The sequence below is a fragment of the Astatotilapia calliptera genome, chromosome 13 (genome assembly GCF_900246225.1).
Source record: "Astatotilapia calliptera chromosome 13, fAstCal1.2, whole genome shotgun sequence".
Lineage (NCBI taxonomy): Eukaryota > Metazoa > Chordata > Actinopteri > Cichliformes > Cichlidae > Astatotilapia > Astatotilapia calliptera.
The window spans coordinates 3,401,643-3,418,311 of NC_039314.1; the positions used below are offsets into that span (position 1 = coordinate 3,401,643).

General features: G+C 40.7%; 1 protein-coding gene across 6 annotated transcripts in view; it reads right to left on the minus strand.

Annotated features, from left to right (window-relative positions):
- Nucleotides 1–16,669, minus strand: part of LOC113034599 (stromal membrane-associated protein 1-like) — a 147,089-nt gene that overhangs the window by 1,944 nt on the left and 128,476 nt on the right. For all 6 annotated transcript variants that reach the window (XM_026189297.1, XM_026189296.1, XM_026189300.1 and 3 more), the window contains 2 exons: nucleotides 10,543–10,735; nucleotides 3,689–3,915 (listed from right to left, as the gene is read on the minus strand). In XM_026189297.1, the coding sequence (XP_026045082.1) occupies nucleotides 3,689–3,915; nucleotides 10,543–10,735 (420 nt within the window). The remainder of the gene's footprint in view (nucleotides 1–3,688; nucleotides 3,916–10,542; nucleotides 10,736–16,669) is intronic.

Below are 16,669 nucleotides of genomic sequence, written 5' to 3' on the forward strand. Positions count from 1 at the left end.
TCATATGATATGATGGTGTGATGACTGTCCATATGTTCAACACCTTTTCTCTAAGTTATTTTTCATCCTTACACATAACTTGGACATCTATGGTTGGATTTCTTTGCATGTGTGGATTGGATGGGTTGTTACAAACTGCTGAGAATTTCATGTCAATAATATATTTACTTAGAAAATTAGTGATGTGTTCAATACTTATTTTACCCCTGTATATATTCAGAAAAACACTTCTAATTATATGAGTTATGACTTCTGCTGCAACAATCAGATGTTTGGGTGAGAATTTGATGTAAAAACACATCTGTGTTTACTACCAACCACAGATTACTTGAGTATTGTTGCTGGCCCACCCCTTTAGGACCACAACTTACTGACGGATGATTGCTTTTCAATCAACAAACTGTCTGAATTCCTCCATCAGCTGATGTGATCCAAACGCACAGTGGCTGGATGTATGGCTAAATAATGGATCCTGACCACCCTCTGCACGTATTCAACACACTGCTGGCCACTGTTTTCAAATTCAAATGTAAGAAGGACTTCATTTCATATTTTTGGATTTAGAATTTGATTAATTGAATTCCTTTTTCTTTGTTTCTATTTTTTTTTTTTTTAAACATTTTTAAGCACATCTGTTGGGATTATTTTTGCATATTTTTACATATTTATTTTTGGCCTTCAGGCTTCTTCTGGGCATATACTCTAGATAAGCTACTGTGGTGCCCTGCACTCCCAGCTTTAAACCCTAAGACACTTTTTTAAAAGGGTGAATCTATTCATGAGGCCAAAAACAGGCTGTAAACATTTCCATTTCATGGCTCAGCTTAGGCATTTTAACATGCGACTGAATGGGAACTGACTCAATTTGGAGCCTCGAGTGGCCATTACATGAACTGTAGTTTTTGGTAATTGCACATTTTATTTTTTCATTTTATTTAATTTCAGTTGCACCACATGAACTTTGTCTTTTGTATTATTACAGTTTATATATTTTGAATTAAATGATAAGGACTGATAATGAGAACTTGCTTTCCCATTTTTGTTAACCAATAAGTAGCTAGCAACAGTGGCATGGGAACAGACGAAGGCAAGAAGGGAACAGTTTGACATCAATAAAACGCTCAAAAACATGTTTAGAAAAACAGAGCGAAGCGATGAGAGGATTGCTGTGGGGGATGTGGCAGTCCTGAAGACATTAAGAGGGAGAACAGGTGTTGTTGCACCATCATGAAACATTTCTGTGCCAAAAACCCCCGAAAAAAAAGTCAATGTAAATCCCTACATGCTGCCAACCCATATGGAAAAGATATATACATAAATCTTATAAAGTTTGTATCTGTCTTGTGTGAAACTTGTATGAAAAGCATACAAGAGTGAAAACAGATATAAAATCCCTTGAAAAATTATATAAATGAAACTTGTATATTTTGGATACTTACTAAAACAATATATGAAAGTAATGAGAAAGTGGCCACTTTCATGAGTAAATCATATAAGCCTGATATGATTCACTATATGAAGTAAGCCACATCTTAAGCAAGTCTTTTATAAGTTTTTAATATTTCTTTTTCTTATGGGAATGCTGTGCAGAAAAACTGAAAAATCATGCAATGAGGATACAGTGAAGAAAATATTAACAGTGAACTGAGCTGATCTGAAATTCTATTTTTGTAACTTCTGTGTCACATTTAAAAATTCATTCAGATTTAGCCATTGAGATCTAGGCTGAATAAAGCCAACCTGAATCGCTTCATGACTCATCTGCCAGGCCCTGAAAACTCATTCACATGAAAGCTGGTGAATGCTGCAAGTTCTCTTGAATCCTTTCTGGACGAGACAAAAGAATGAATGTCTTTGTGGACTGAGCTGTTCTTTTTAGACATCCACTGTATTTCATGACTGCCTGCTCTGAACATTGGACAGAAATATACATTGGGGATTTCACTGATACAATCTGAAGCACCAGTGAAGTAAAACATTATGCAACTGTAGTAAATACATCCTTTTAGGTTGTGACCACAGAAAGTATTCAATAGACGAACTTCAGGCTCTGTAAAGACGCGTCTTTTCCTGGTAATGGTTCACGGGGGTATGATTTCTGTGTAAAACGTAATATTTCCTCTTTCGATTTAGAAAACCAGATTGCTCTAATAAATAACTAATATAAAGAAAGAAAGATGCATTTAAGAGACCATGGGAAGAAAAGATTAATGTAGACACAGTGATGCAGTTACGGCAAAAGCACAAGTGTATCTAAACACATAAAGGGGGATTGCTGCTGGTGTCTGTTTCACATCTTTCCCTGGACAGACAATTTTTCACGTCCAATTTAATTTTGTTCTATCAGATGAACTGTTACTATGCTTCCACATTATAGACTGCAATCACCTGCACCAGTTAAGTACGAGTTTAATAATCTAAGAGCATTTCTGTCAGGGATGTGATTAGAAGTCACCGAAACTCTCTGAATGTTGGACTAATCTTGGAAGCACTTACGTCACCAAAAGGAAATCCTACAGCAGATGCTCCTTCAGTAACATTAGCTCTATGAATGGCCATGAAGTGGGCCACTGCAACATTAGTGAAGGATTCTACAATATACAGGCATGTGAAAAATACAGTTTTGAAACACTTTAGGCAAAACCACATCAACTGCCAAGGAAGGTGGTGGAGGGGTAATGATTTGAGTCACGGGACTTGGGAACCTCGCAGCGATTGAGTTGTATACCAAAGTATTCTAGAGTCAAAATGTGAGGCCCAAATTGGGTCATGCATCAGGTGAAAGATCCCCAAACAGCAGCAAATCTACACCAGAATCACTGAAATAGTATAGACTGAAGGTGTTGCAGTGGCCCAGTCAAAGTCCAGACCCTCGCCTGATTAAAATGCTGTGGCTGGACCTTAAAGAGCTGTGACCCGTGATGCATGTGAATGCATGTTGTGGACAACATCAACAGAACAATGTGTTGCACCCATACAGTTTATGCAACAAAGCTTTGTTAGCCTCACCCTCCTGAGACCGAGCACATTCACTATGTCCTCTGCAGTGGGAAAATCTGAAAGATACTTTTTTCCTTGGTTCTCAGGAGGTTAGATAGTGAGTCTTAACTTTTCACCTTCTTGTCCAAATAAGGTTGATTGCAGCTCCAAGAAAGACACTATCATTGAGGCTTCAAATTGGGAAGCCAAGAAACCAGTGCATGGCATCATGGTGGCTATGACCATCTGTTATATACAGTCTATGGTATTATTATGTAATTTCATTCCAAATTGGCTGGAAAACAGTTATAACCAATGATCAAGTCACACAAATCATCAAATTTCATTCTGCATTCTAAGTAGTATTAAAAGATCCTAAATCAAAGGTTATATACTAAGTAATGTACTGTTCTGGGCAGAATTAGGAACAAAGGAATAAAGGCATGTGACAGAATAAAAGAAAAAAAACCCTCATATTATTATACAGTAACCCTGGTTATAAAAAAGATTGAATAGCTGATTAAAGCTGCACCTCTTGGGCTTTTACTACATTGGTGAGGTTATTACTGCACCGAGCTCCACACAGAATTGGGGGACAGATCTAAGTGTGAATCTATATATTCACAGCAACTGGAGTGGGCAAAAAGCTAAATGTTAATCATCATTCTGACTGCACTTTAATACAGAGATTTATATTTCTTCCTGTTACCTGGCCCATATTCCACTGTCCTTGCTGCATGCTGTACATGTTCTGTCCTTGGTTGGCAGGCATCGCACCCTGCTGCATGCTCATGTAGCCCCCATTTGGCAGTGCCATCCCAGACACCATGGCCCCAGACCCCATCATGGTGGTGGTGGGTGGGATACTTCCAGCCACTGCTGTGGCGTAGCCCTGCGGAGTGAACTGCATCTGAGGCTGGCCCATGTACACACTGCCTGCAATACAAGACAACAGAATATGCCTTCAAACTTTGCCTTCAAATTCAAATATAAGAATCTTCAGGAAGTCAAACATCCCAAATTACAATCAATAAAACAAACAAACGTACTAGCACTCATCCTGTAAAGATGTTGAGAAACAGTAAAAACATAAAAACAAACGGGGAATGCACAAAGAACAGTGAGGTGAAGAGCTGCAGGTGATATCCTTTGACTGGGATTTCATTGAAGAGTGACATCTCTAACAGGTCACCAAAGAGTGCTGCATTCAGTGTGTGGCAAGAAGACGGATGATAATAGGGAAAGGCAGATTCTTGACATTTTTATTAAAAATGATGACCTGATGAACCTTCTCAGAGCCAAAGAGCCACTAGCTGCTCTTGTATTGCCCAAATGCCATCAGCAATGCACTGGGTCACCGTGAAAAAGTGATAAAAAGCTCTGGTGCAACTTGAGGCAGATGAGATGTGTAGTTTGAGGACCTTGGAATTTTGTCTGTTTTTTGAAGACAATGTTGTTAAATTGGCTTTGTGAGACAATGACCTTCAGTTGGTACTAAGGAGGTTTTCAGCAGTGGTTGAAATAGCTGTAATGTCAGCATTTCATAGTCTAAAGATACAGTGTCTTTCCTAAAAATGAATTGCTTCCTGTAGGCTGGCACTAAGTTGCCAGGCTTTTACTGCAGCCACCTTCAGTGGTTTTTCTGTGGGTCTCTCTGCCTTCGGTAACTGAAAGTATGCTCTTATGGACTGACATCAGATGACTGCATTGTATTAACGAATATACACTTTCTTTCCTTGAAAAATTGTAGAGTTGCTATAGCAATATGTTTTGGGTCATTTTCAGTGAAGTGGTTGGCTTTGTCACCTCACTGCAAGGTACTTGCAGTATATAGAATAAAGTCCTGTATGCCTGTATGGTGGGAAATCACACAAACTGGTTACTGTGCAAGTACAAAAACAATTTCCATTTGTGCTATGAAGCTGTATCCAATCAGTTTTGAAGCATTTGGCTCAATCTGAGCTCATGAGTTCATCCTTCTACTTCTGTCGTTTATATCATTAATAAATAGAACCTTGGTTCTACCATGTTCGGCAGATGAGTTTCCTCCCTACTGTGGCTGGACTCTTTCTCAGGGCTGGACTCTCTCTTTCTCAAAACTGGGGACCGAAAGTTATGTTCCAACTATAGGTTGATCACATTCTTTAATCTCCCTGGGAAAGTCTATGCCAGAGTACTGGAATGGAGAATCCTTCCATTACTTGAACTTCAGATCCAGGAGGAATAATGCGGTACGGGTCTACATGTGTTTTGTTTACTTCAAGGCTTCAATTGGGGGGTTCTTTGGGAAAATGGGGTATTTGGTCCATTGTAAATGGCAATTTGGTACCTGTGCAACCACAGCAAGAGCCTAGTCTAAATTGCCAGCATTTAATGTGGCTCATTTACAGTGGGTGTTTGATTCTGCCAAGGCTGCCTTTAATCACCGATTCTGTTCATAGTTTTTATGAACAGAATATCTAGGTGTAGCCAGGTGTTGGAGCGTCTACACTTTGGTGGCTTCAACATTTCATCTTTGCTTTTTAAAGATGATGTTCTATTTTGTTGCCTTCATTAGGTTGTGTTCCGTTCCTCGCACTGGAATGGTTTGCAGCCAGGTGTGAAGAAACTGGAAAGAGAATCACCTTGATTCTCTGCCAGAAAACAGGGAAGTGCACACTACAGGTTTTGAGTTGCTGCCCCAATTGGAGTAGTTTAAGTATCTCAGGATCTTGCACTACCAAGTAGATCTTGTAGTTGGTCAGGGAAGAGTGGAGTGGGAGATTGACAGACAGATTGAACCAATGTCTGATGCATGATAGGGTGAGTAGCTTGGTCATTCAAAAGTAGAGCTGCTGGTGATCCACAGTGATTATGTCTCCTAGGTGAGATGTTTTGGGCATGTCCTACGAAGAGGAGACCCCCAGGCCTCACCGGAGATTTGGCTGGTGTTGGAATTTTCATGTGTATCAAATGGACTTTTGGCTGAAACAATCCTTGGATACAAGATATGACATCCACAGTTAGCTCATTTAAACCAGGTGATGAGGCTCAAGTTTCCTGTGCGACTTCCACTGAATGTTTTCCAGGAAAAGAGATCCTGACCTCTTACCAGTTACATAGTTCACCCGGTATGGGAACACTTCATAACCTCACAAGAAGAAACAGAACAGGTTGTTGGGAAGAAGGACATCTGTAGAGTTAGCTTGATACCATCAGGCAGGCAAAAACAAACTATTTTTGCCTGCTTCCCTGCTTTGCTCTGTGCATGTACAAAATGAGAGACTGTCCTCTCATATTATAATATATCCTCTTTAGCACAAGTCATAATGCCCCACAGGTTTTAGTCTTTAGCTGTTATAAAGCCAAAAAAATCAGTACAGATCCATGGACAAATAGCTAATCCACAGATCACTGACGAAGCAATGTTTTTTGGCCTTCTGTATATTCTGACATTCTGATCACCTCATTGTTGGCTGCACTTAGAGCCTTTCCATTGCAGCATGGATAAGTGCACACAGTCCCGCGCACACATACAGTGCATGCAGGATGAAAGTCTGATTTTTGAGCATTAGCCTGGCAAGGTTCTTTTGGCTTTGATCTCAATCTGCATTTATTTGGATTCAGAGAGGACAATACGCAGAAAGCCCTTCATTCCATTCCTAATCCTTGATACATCAGTGTAAACATGGAACACTATAATCAATGCATGTGCCTGCTGTAAAAATCTGCTGCCTGTTTTCTCCCACCAAGCAGAAAACATGCAGCACTAATGCTTTCCCACACAGGCTGATGGATGATGTATGTGTGAACATCCGCCTACCTATACATCCTCGCACAGGCGCTCATGCACACTCTCCTGACACTTCAGTCTTTACACATAATAACTGTGAGATGAAAGCGAACCTGCAGACACTTCGCTATTTTTACTGCTGCACTGGGACCCTAGTAAATGCAGTGTGAACTAGACGTCCCTGCTTTTCAGCACGCTGACCTTTCATCTTTACTCTCCTACGTTTTTATGATGCATCTTCCCTCTAACATGCATGTGTGTGTACAACATTGCCTAGGTGTGCATCTGTTTGTGTGTAAACACCTAGGTCTGAGTCTGCAGCCTTGTATTTATAACCTGCACGTCTTTGCCAGCTTACGAGACGCCGTGTATGTGTAATGTTTGTTTACGCGCTACATTCACAAGACATTTCTACTGCGAGGAACCTTTAAGTCCTTTTTGAACACATGTCCTTCAGCTTGCACATTAAAAAAATGAATTACATTAAGAACATCCTTGAGTGCCGGTTTAAGTTACAGGTTGAGCAGGCAGCTGTATTCAGCCAGGCTAAACGCAGCAGCCCCAGGCCTTCTGCTGCATGCTCTGGACTTCTTTACGTTTCCTTGAACATGTTTCACCTCTCATCCGAGAAGCTTCTTTAAAAGTGCATATTACTCCCACATTAGGTTCATTGGCTTCACTAGCTAATTCTAGTCTTGGAAAAAAAGCATGGGGTTCTCTTCACATACAAAGTTCTGAATCATTGCACCACTTGATATTTTAAAGATCTCATAGATCGTCCCACTTCAGCTGCACTTCAACTTCCTAAAGTTTCTAAAAGTAAAATGGGAGGCAGCGTCTTCAGCTGTCAGGCTTGGAACAGCTCCCAGTTTGGGTTCAGAGTCAAACACCATCCATTTTTAAAATTATTAATCAATCTTTAAGATTAAGTTTGATTAATTAAAACCATCCCCTAGTTTTCTGCTTCAATGAAAGGCTGCTGTGGGACTTCCCTTGATCCTATGATCCACTGAGTGTTTTCTTCTCCCATTTCCTCTTTTACATGCCACTAGTACATGTCAGTAACTTCTGTCTACTTTCTCCCGCAATCTGCGTCTAATCTTGTTTATTTTTTAAGCTCTTTGTTCGTCTGTTTCCCTCTTGTCTTCTAAATGTTCTGATGTTCGAGCCTCATTCAGGAGGTCTCTGTTTTAGCAATCAAATGAGAGAACTTCATTGATTGCTCTCTCTCTGACACTGTGATGCCTTTACCATATAGTGTTTTGAGATGACTGCTGTTGTGAAATGGGACTATATAAATATAATTGAATTGAATGTAAATTGAATTTCAGTCCTCTGATCCACGAGTCCAGTAATGCATATAAATCGTAACTGCCGAGGTTCTTTGTGTGGGGCTATTACTGTAGCAGTAATATTTTCTGCTGAGTGTGTAACTGGATCTCAGTGTGTCTGTGTGTAATCAGATTGCTCAAAATGCATTTAAAGGTTCCTTTACACATTTTCAGATCTGATTACATACAGACACATTAAGATACAGTTACACAACTCTCCAAATGCACTTGCCGGTACTTTTGCTACGATAACAGCTCCCACACCTCTTGCCTTAACAGTAACTATTTTCTGCAGTGGCAGCATGTAATCATTAAAAATGTAGGCTCCCATTCTGGGGGTGATTCTCCAAAGAGGTCACAAGGTTCATGTGAGTGTCCAGAGATAAGAACAAAGCTTAGAAAAGCGTAACGTACAGCAAGTTTTTGTGGAACGTGTATGGGTACCATAAATTGTTTTGTAGCTTCCAAAAAAATACTTCAAACATCCAGGATTACGAAATCTTGCATCTTTTGTTTAACCTGATCAAATCATGATCTTAATTATTAAATTATTGTACTGATGAAGTCAGTGTCAGGAGCTAAAAAAAAAAAAAAAAAAAAAAAGATACTTTCTAGTTTCTGCAGAGTGAAGATACAAAAAAAGCTGCCGTTCCATTAAGAGTTATAGAATGTATCAAAAGGTTCTCAAGGTCCAAAAGCTCTTAATGCCATAAGTTTTCATTTTGTGTGCATCTGTAAAGGTGTCAGGCTATGAGCAAGTAAGAATTCTCTTGATTAATAGATCAGCTTTACCAGACAAACACACACACACACAATGTCAGCAGGGTGTGAGTGAGCTCTCAGCCTCTGACTGCTCTCCAAAGTCAGCCACAACTCCACTTGTTTATGTTGTTTTCCACCAGTCTCCTTTTTTCCATCTCTGAAATGTAGACCAAAAATAAACACAGCCTTTTGGCCAGGCTAAAATGTTCTCTTTGCACAAGCAGACACACTGCTGCCTTCATTTGCAGATTTCCAGCCAGTTGCGGATCATTTTCCAAGCTATAAACGGATCATCAGCCTTTTAGTCCTCTTAAAACGTTGATATGATGAAGATGTTAGCAATAATTTGACACTTTATAGGTCAAACACAAAACAAAAGTGTAATTTATTTCGAGTTTTGAGGCGGCACAGTGGTGAAGAGGTGCAGACTGTCACCTCATAACAAGAAGGGTCCTCGTTCAATCCTCCCGGCCTTCTTGGGGAGTAGGTTTCAGCTCATGGCCACAGAAACAATGGTGCAATGCAATGCATGCAATTAAATGAAGTTAAATAGCATTTTTATTTATTTATTGTCATTGTCAAGAACAATGAAATTGCGTTTGGGGCTTCCATACAACCCCAAAAAAAGAAGAAAATAATAAATACCCCTTAAAACCCAAGTGTACATATTTAACCCAGTGTGACTCCAATGCAATAAGACAACCCTTAGCAATAATGTTCGTAGAAATTCAGACAAAGACCTGAGAAACATGACAAAATACAACAATGCAACCCATTCAATATTATTGTACTGTGAGATATGATATCAGATATGATAGTTATTTATTTAAGAAAGAGGGGGGGGGGGGGCAGGAGGGGGAAGAGAATAAAGATATGATGCACCAATGCAGACCAGTTAATTGCTATTAAGAAGTTGGATATGGTTATTGTCCGTGAGAGGGGGGCAGAGAGTAGCGAAAATAAAGTGAGGATTAGTTTTGTTTGGCGGCTCTTGAGAAGATTAAGAGGTCGAGAATCAATGCCAAGCTCACTGCTACACCATCTTTGTGGGTAACGTCCAACCCCATGTTTGAGTGCGGTGTGTAGTTGTAAACAGTTTAGCCAAGACCACTGAAGTTTTTACAGCTGTAATTTAGATTTGGAAGCAGGAAGACCCCCCAGCACTGAACAGAACTGAAAGCCAGAACCTTTATTGAGCCTTGATTTGAGGTGTGTTGCCAAGTGGCTGGCACATGTGCAGCCCTAGTGGGAGAATATCAGCGGAGTATTGAAGATCAGCTTTTCTGCCAGGATTGAGCTTTGTCTCCTGTCTGAACTAACACCATGCTCGATCTTTTGTGGAACGGCTAATATAAAACCGATAATAAATGTGATTTTTTTAAACAAATTTTTAAGCTTTTGTGTCGGTATAGTTCAGTTGACAAAAGACGCTCAAGCTCAGTAAACACATGAGCCTGACCCAAAAGAGAAAGTGGCATGAAATCACAACTCCTTAGCAACAAACTGTCAATCTTTATTTTTTCCCTCTACCAGTCTTAGAAACACCTCCTGCAAACTGTATCCTTTAAAAAGACCTACAAACTTGAGTGACTCTGCTTGAATTGAAAATGTGAGTTTGAGTCAATTGACCAAGCTGCTTTGACTTGATTAACAAAGGGTTAATAATAACTGCTGGCTGTATGAGAGCATGTGTGTTACCTTGTCCTGGAGCAGGCTGTTGCTGGCTTTGTGGCTGACTGCCCACTGAGCTGCTTGCGTACAGGGACAGGATCGAGTCTTTAGATAAAAGCTTCTTCTCCTCTGCTTTCGCTGTGGTAGTGGTGGAGGTAGAGGAGGAAGAAGAGGAGGAGGTGGAGGGGTCCACCTGTGGAGTTGTTATACTGGAACCAGACTGTCAGACAGAAAGACACAGGGCAAGGAGAGAAGCGTCATGAATATATAGACTTTCATCCAGACAGATTATTTCTCATACACTACAATCATGTAGTTGCTCTTGTCACCATACCCTAAAAATATACATGTAATGTAAATCTCACCTAATCAGCAGAAAGAACCAGACCAGAGAAACAAGGCAGAGGAGCTTAGATTTGTTTTCTCACCTATTCTGTCTTACCTATTTTAATCTTTAACATACATGAGAATAAACATGGTCATAGTTTCAGATGATAATGCCAACGTTTGTGTTAGACCCCAGTCACACTGGCAGAAACACAACACCACCAACACCAACCAGCCAACTTGCCATTTACTCTCTGAGCTGTAGGGGAAGTGTTACGAGTGTGACACAAACAGCAAAGGGAGAATATTTGCCTTCATATTAAGAGCTGCACCTGCAGGAAGGCACAACTTTTAATTTGAAGGAGAACGTTTTTAGTTTTCCATCGTGGTTACTGCCGCTTGTGTGTTGGCAAGTCTTTGCAGACAAGTCGACATCTTCCATGCAAACTACGGGCAGCTGGGCAATCTACCAGCATCCAAAGCACTCACGAGTTTTTAAACCTGACAGATTTTACCCAGTGATTGCTGGCAACCTTCAGCAACCATTTGCTAACCAGTCGGGGAATATGCATTTTTCTATGGTGACTTTAAGTTTTCTGGGAGTTACCAGCTAGTCTTTATTCCTTGTGTGAGTGGAGCTTTATCTTTTTCACAGTGACTTCCACTTCCAGTCACTAAGTGATCCCTGTGAGCCAAAAACTCAGGATTCGATATTTTCTACTCTTGGCCGTGAGCAGAGAAGCCTTTCCCAACTATTGTGTAAAATCCTCTGCTAATGAGGGGCAGCCAATCAGAAGAAACTTGGCTTAAAGGAAGGGAAAAAGGGCCAAGGCCAAAACAAAGAGGAATAAGATTTTATATCATGTCAAAGTACTTTAGTAAGTCCGAGAGTCGCCTGCTTTGCTGCTCTTTTCACTGTTGCTAAACTGCTTTGCATAAATGCCAATTACTCACATTTCACAAATTAATTGCCAACAAAATAGGAAATGGTTAGAAAGACAGAACCTGAAGGAAGTGAAGACAAGAGAGCAAGTTCTCAAATAAACATGAGCAGCCATAAAATAACTTTTACTGAATAAACAAAACAAAAAACAAATTAAAAAAATCTGAATATAACATTTTCTGTCTGTCAAACTGTGTGTTTGGCAGATTTGGACATATTCTCTTGCTTGTACTCATAATTATAAAATAAATCCAACAGGTTTGTGTCACTGAATACACAGCAGACTTGGAAATATATTTAGTCATACCTTTGGCTACTCAATGTGCCACAGAGAGAAAAGATGGCCAAGACAGGAAAAAGACTGATGTGAAGATGGAAGAAAAAAAGGGTCTAAACAAAGGGCCGAAAAGCAAGAGTTAAATAAAGGACAAGACAGGGGAGAAAAGAACAGAGGAGACAACATAGGAGAGAGAAGAGAGGAGCATTGTCAGTGTAAGTGAGACGGATGACATTAATTAGGCCGCTGCAAAGAGAGGAAGACGTGAACTGTTGGAGACAGGACACACGCACGCTGTTCCGCTCACATACACCTTTTCATTATTAAGAAAAAAACAAAACAAAAACAGCTTTCATGCACACACCCATTATGTTTAATGGATGGAGCTGACAAAAAAACAACACCTGCTTAAAAGCTCTGCTCAGGTGTGTGTGGGAATGTGTGTGTGTGTACACATGTGAAGAGATGGGACAAAGACTGAAAATAGAAAGGGGGAAGGCGACAGACAGCATGAAGAAGATAAGGAGAGACAGTGTGATAAACAGCAGCTCCTGCAAGCCGCTCTGCAGTGAATAAGCACGCTGCAGTCAGTGTCACAAGCACACATCATATATTACACAAAGTTGCACACCACCCACACACAACACATAAAACACACACACACAGAAATGCAAGCACATGTGTTGTCCTCTGCTGCTTAGCAGGCAGCACTGCGCTCCTCCGTCTCTCCCTGCAGACTTCATCCGACTGGAGGAGGGAAGGCGGAGATGAGGTGGAGGGGGGAATGGAGAAGAAAATGTGGGGCAGGGGGAGCAAGATAGGAAGAAGGAAGGGGAAAAGCAAAAACAGTGTAGGTGAAAGTAAAGGTAGGGGTGGAAAGAGGAGAGAAAAACAAAGTGAACACGGGTGAGCTGAAATGAAAAGCGGCAGGTGAGGATGGAGGAATAACAAGAGCAGAGGAGGTAAGATGGATGGCTAGTCATACCGAGAGACACACACACACACACACACACACACACACACACACACAGTCCATTTTCTCTCAAGTGAAGCCAGTTAAGGTGAGTCAGGTATTGAAGGGGGCAGGAGGAGCTTCCTATTAATAGTCATAGAACATTAGCATGAAGGAAGGTGAGAACACCTGATCTGCCTCATGTCAGCGAGCTATATAACATAACTCAGTCACGGAAGCTAAGTCTGTTTCCTGCTAAGCGTTTTGGGGTTTCTTTGCAAAGTTAAAAAGAATACATTTAATAGACTTCAAAATCTCCAGGCTGCAGTAATCGTCAGCCATTCAGCTTCCTTCTTCGGGAAAGTGCTATGGAAGCGACGGCATGACTCAGACAGAGTCTGCAGGCTCTGAACCGCTGAGATAAGACCATCATCTGGGATGATTTGGGAAGGGAGCTATAACATGTGGAGCATGTGGGATGTGAGCCAATTAAAGCAGCTGGCAGGTGGGGTGAGCTTTACCAAGCTGGCACTAACATTGGGTAACTAGCTTCTGATGTCTACTTGTTGATGCAGAGCTATAATAACGCCTTCTGACAATTTGTCTATTTGTTTTAGGAGTCACAACGACAGTAGACTGACCACCATAAAGTTTTCAAATGCATCAATTTAAAAAAAAAAAAAGTTTTTAGCATAATCAAGTCAAAATTAAAACTCACAAGCAATTTAAATACTGAAACGGGGTGTGCTTCCTGTAATCATTCCTATTGACAATAACAAATAAGGAGTCCTTTTCTAATGTACTTTTAAGGTCAGGGTCCTGTGCAAATTGTGGATGCACATATTAAACATGGCCACAGTTTCAGAGGATGAGATTAGCGTATGCACGAGTAATCCCTCATAACCAAGAGCTCAGGCTTCACACGCTTATGTGAGTAAAACAGAACAATAATATGATCACATCTCTTTGGCTGCGAGCCTCCCAATCCCCTGTTTTTGCGAAGCAGACAATCAGAGGAAAGTTGCCTGAAGGCAGAGGGACTAAAACTGCCTGCTTAACACAAAGGACGTGAGGAGCTGCACCAAGACAAACAGGGTTACTCTAGTAGCCCGATTTCCAAGAATAAACACATGGAGCTGGAAATGTGTCCTCTTTAGAGTATTTTATTTGGAAGTGATTTCTCTCTTCATCACCATCACTTCCAGAGGGTACTAGAACCACAAAGACAAATGACATTACTAATGGCTGTATTGCAATAACAATAACATCTTGTTAATGGACAGAATGTCTGGGTTGGTTTGACCTCTGACCCCCTGAATGGCCCACTGAATGATCACTGAACTGAATTTGGTGGTGAAAAATATTTCTAATGTTAATTTAAGAGTTGTTAAAAGAGAATGGTCACTTGTGACCGGAACACTAAAGTAAGGGGTGGGTGCACACAACTGGAGGGTTAATCTGTTATACAATATTACATATCTTTTAGAATAAAAAAACAACAACAAAACAAAACAAATGAAAACTCATAATGAGGATCAGGAAAGGGAGTGTGCATCGGGATCTAGCAATTATATCTGGCCAACAGGCATGTAAACATGCCAAGCTGCTCAGTCTGCATGTGTAACTGCACACACCATCAAATAGAAGCCAGTGATGAATCAGTACAGTACAAATAACACTGCACTTTCAAAAAATCCTATCACCTAGAACACTTGCCAGATCACAGTTTAACACAGTTTGAAACAGTGGAGGAGAACAGGCATGTGCCACAGAGGCACAACTACAGAATTCCACGTAGTGATCAAAAATAGCAGCCACTATGCAGACGTGCAGGGGAAGATGGCCTTAAATGATGAAGTAAAGATGGCTGATATTTACAGACCCACTCCCTTAAATGTATTAGAGTCCCAGGCAGGCTGATAGGTTGCAGTCTTTCAAAACATCATATTACTGTCAAGAGATGTGTTTGGGATGAGGTGATGCAAATAAGAGTGAGCATCCTTTAACTCAAAGATGTTTCTTTAAATTGCTGCCTCTTTTAGCTTAGAACAAAACAGCTTCCACTGGCCTTTCACTCGTTCCACCATCTGTGACTGCCAGACACTCCAGGAGAATTTGCTCTATTTGCACTGAAAGAACAGCAAAGCAGTCCAGAAGGGTTTTTTTGCCAAAGCTAGACAGGTGGCACACAATGTAAGAGATGCACCATTCTTGCTCTCTTTAAATGCAAAAGAAATTCATGCAGCAAATGTCACATGTGTATGGTCGTTCACAGTGGCAGTTCTACATACGCAGATACATCAAATACACACACACACCATGCTCATAGTGTGTGAGGTGCTGCAGGGCTCCTAGCAGCATATTGTGTAATAGAAAGCTTCTTCAACAAGGCTCCTTTCTTTCTTTCTTCCTTTTTTTTTGCAATGTTGGTGTTGATGAGAGCAGCCAGAGCTCTGAATTACTGCTCTGACAGCCTTTTCCTCACTGTCACTATTCATAGACCTCTACAGCCAAACACACACACACACACACACACACACACACACACACACACACACACACACACACTCGTGCTCACTATGGTTTTCCATCACTGCTTGAAATACTCATACACTCCCCTCTGATAGACCATCTGTGGCTTTAAAACCGTAATAGGCTGTGTGTGTGTGTGTGTGTGTGTGTGTGTGTGTGTGTGTGTGTGTGTGTGTGTGTGTGTGTTAATTTACTAAAAACAAAAGCAAAGCTTGCCTTGGAGTAAATCTGAATTAGCCTACGAGTGTGCCAGAAAGGAAAAGAAAAACAAGCAGAGAACGAAACAAAGGCAAAAACCGAGATCGCTGGTCACTGCTTCATTACCTCACTGCTCTCTGCCTTCTCACCCTCTTTGTTGTAACAAAATGCAGTTCATCCGTTTTCCTGTCTCGCACTTCATCCCTTCCTCAGCAATCAACTACATTGCCTTCTGTTATTTACTTCAGACCCAGACCTCCATTTCTTCCTTGGATGTAATCATGAAACCCACAAAGTTCCCATTAAAGCCACAATGTTCCATATCTGGTTGAGGTGTCACAAAAATATTCAGGCGACGCATACTTTGATGCACATTTAGCATTAATGGGCTGTATGAATAGCTTTAAGTGAGTCATGGCAATCATTTCCTCATACAAAGAAAACAGAGGAGAACGTGATGTTTTTGCAGTGAATTATGGGAATTTAATGCATGAAAATGCCTTTTATTGTTACCTTTGAAGAGCAACAACACATATTCATAATAAACCTCTGTTACCTCGTTCCAATTCAGTAGCCTTGGTCTTAACTGAATGCCCATGTTTTCCTGGAGAGCGCATCCATGTTTGGCCTCCTGACTTACACTGCAGTAATTCTGCAGTTTAAAGGCAGCAGAGGTTACTAGCCAAGAATCTCATCAATTCAAAGCTTTACAAGAGTAGCTGATTGGCTTTATTTTGAACACTAAGCTAAAATTATCTAAGCTGGAGGGTGAATGCTAACTTTTTTCCACTTGATAAGCGTTAACGTTGGGTTCCTAATTGCATGGCAGGATGCTGTAAACGGACCTGTTGCTAGAAATGTTGTTGTTATTTGGCGCTACATAAATAAAATTGAATTGAAATTGAATCAAAACAACGTGCCTGCT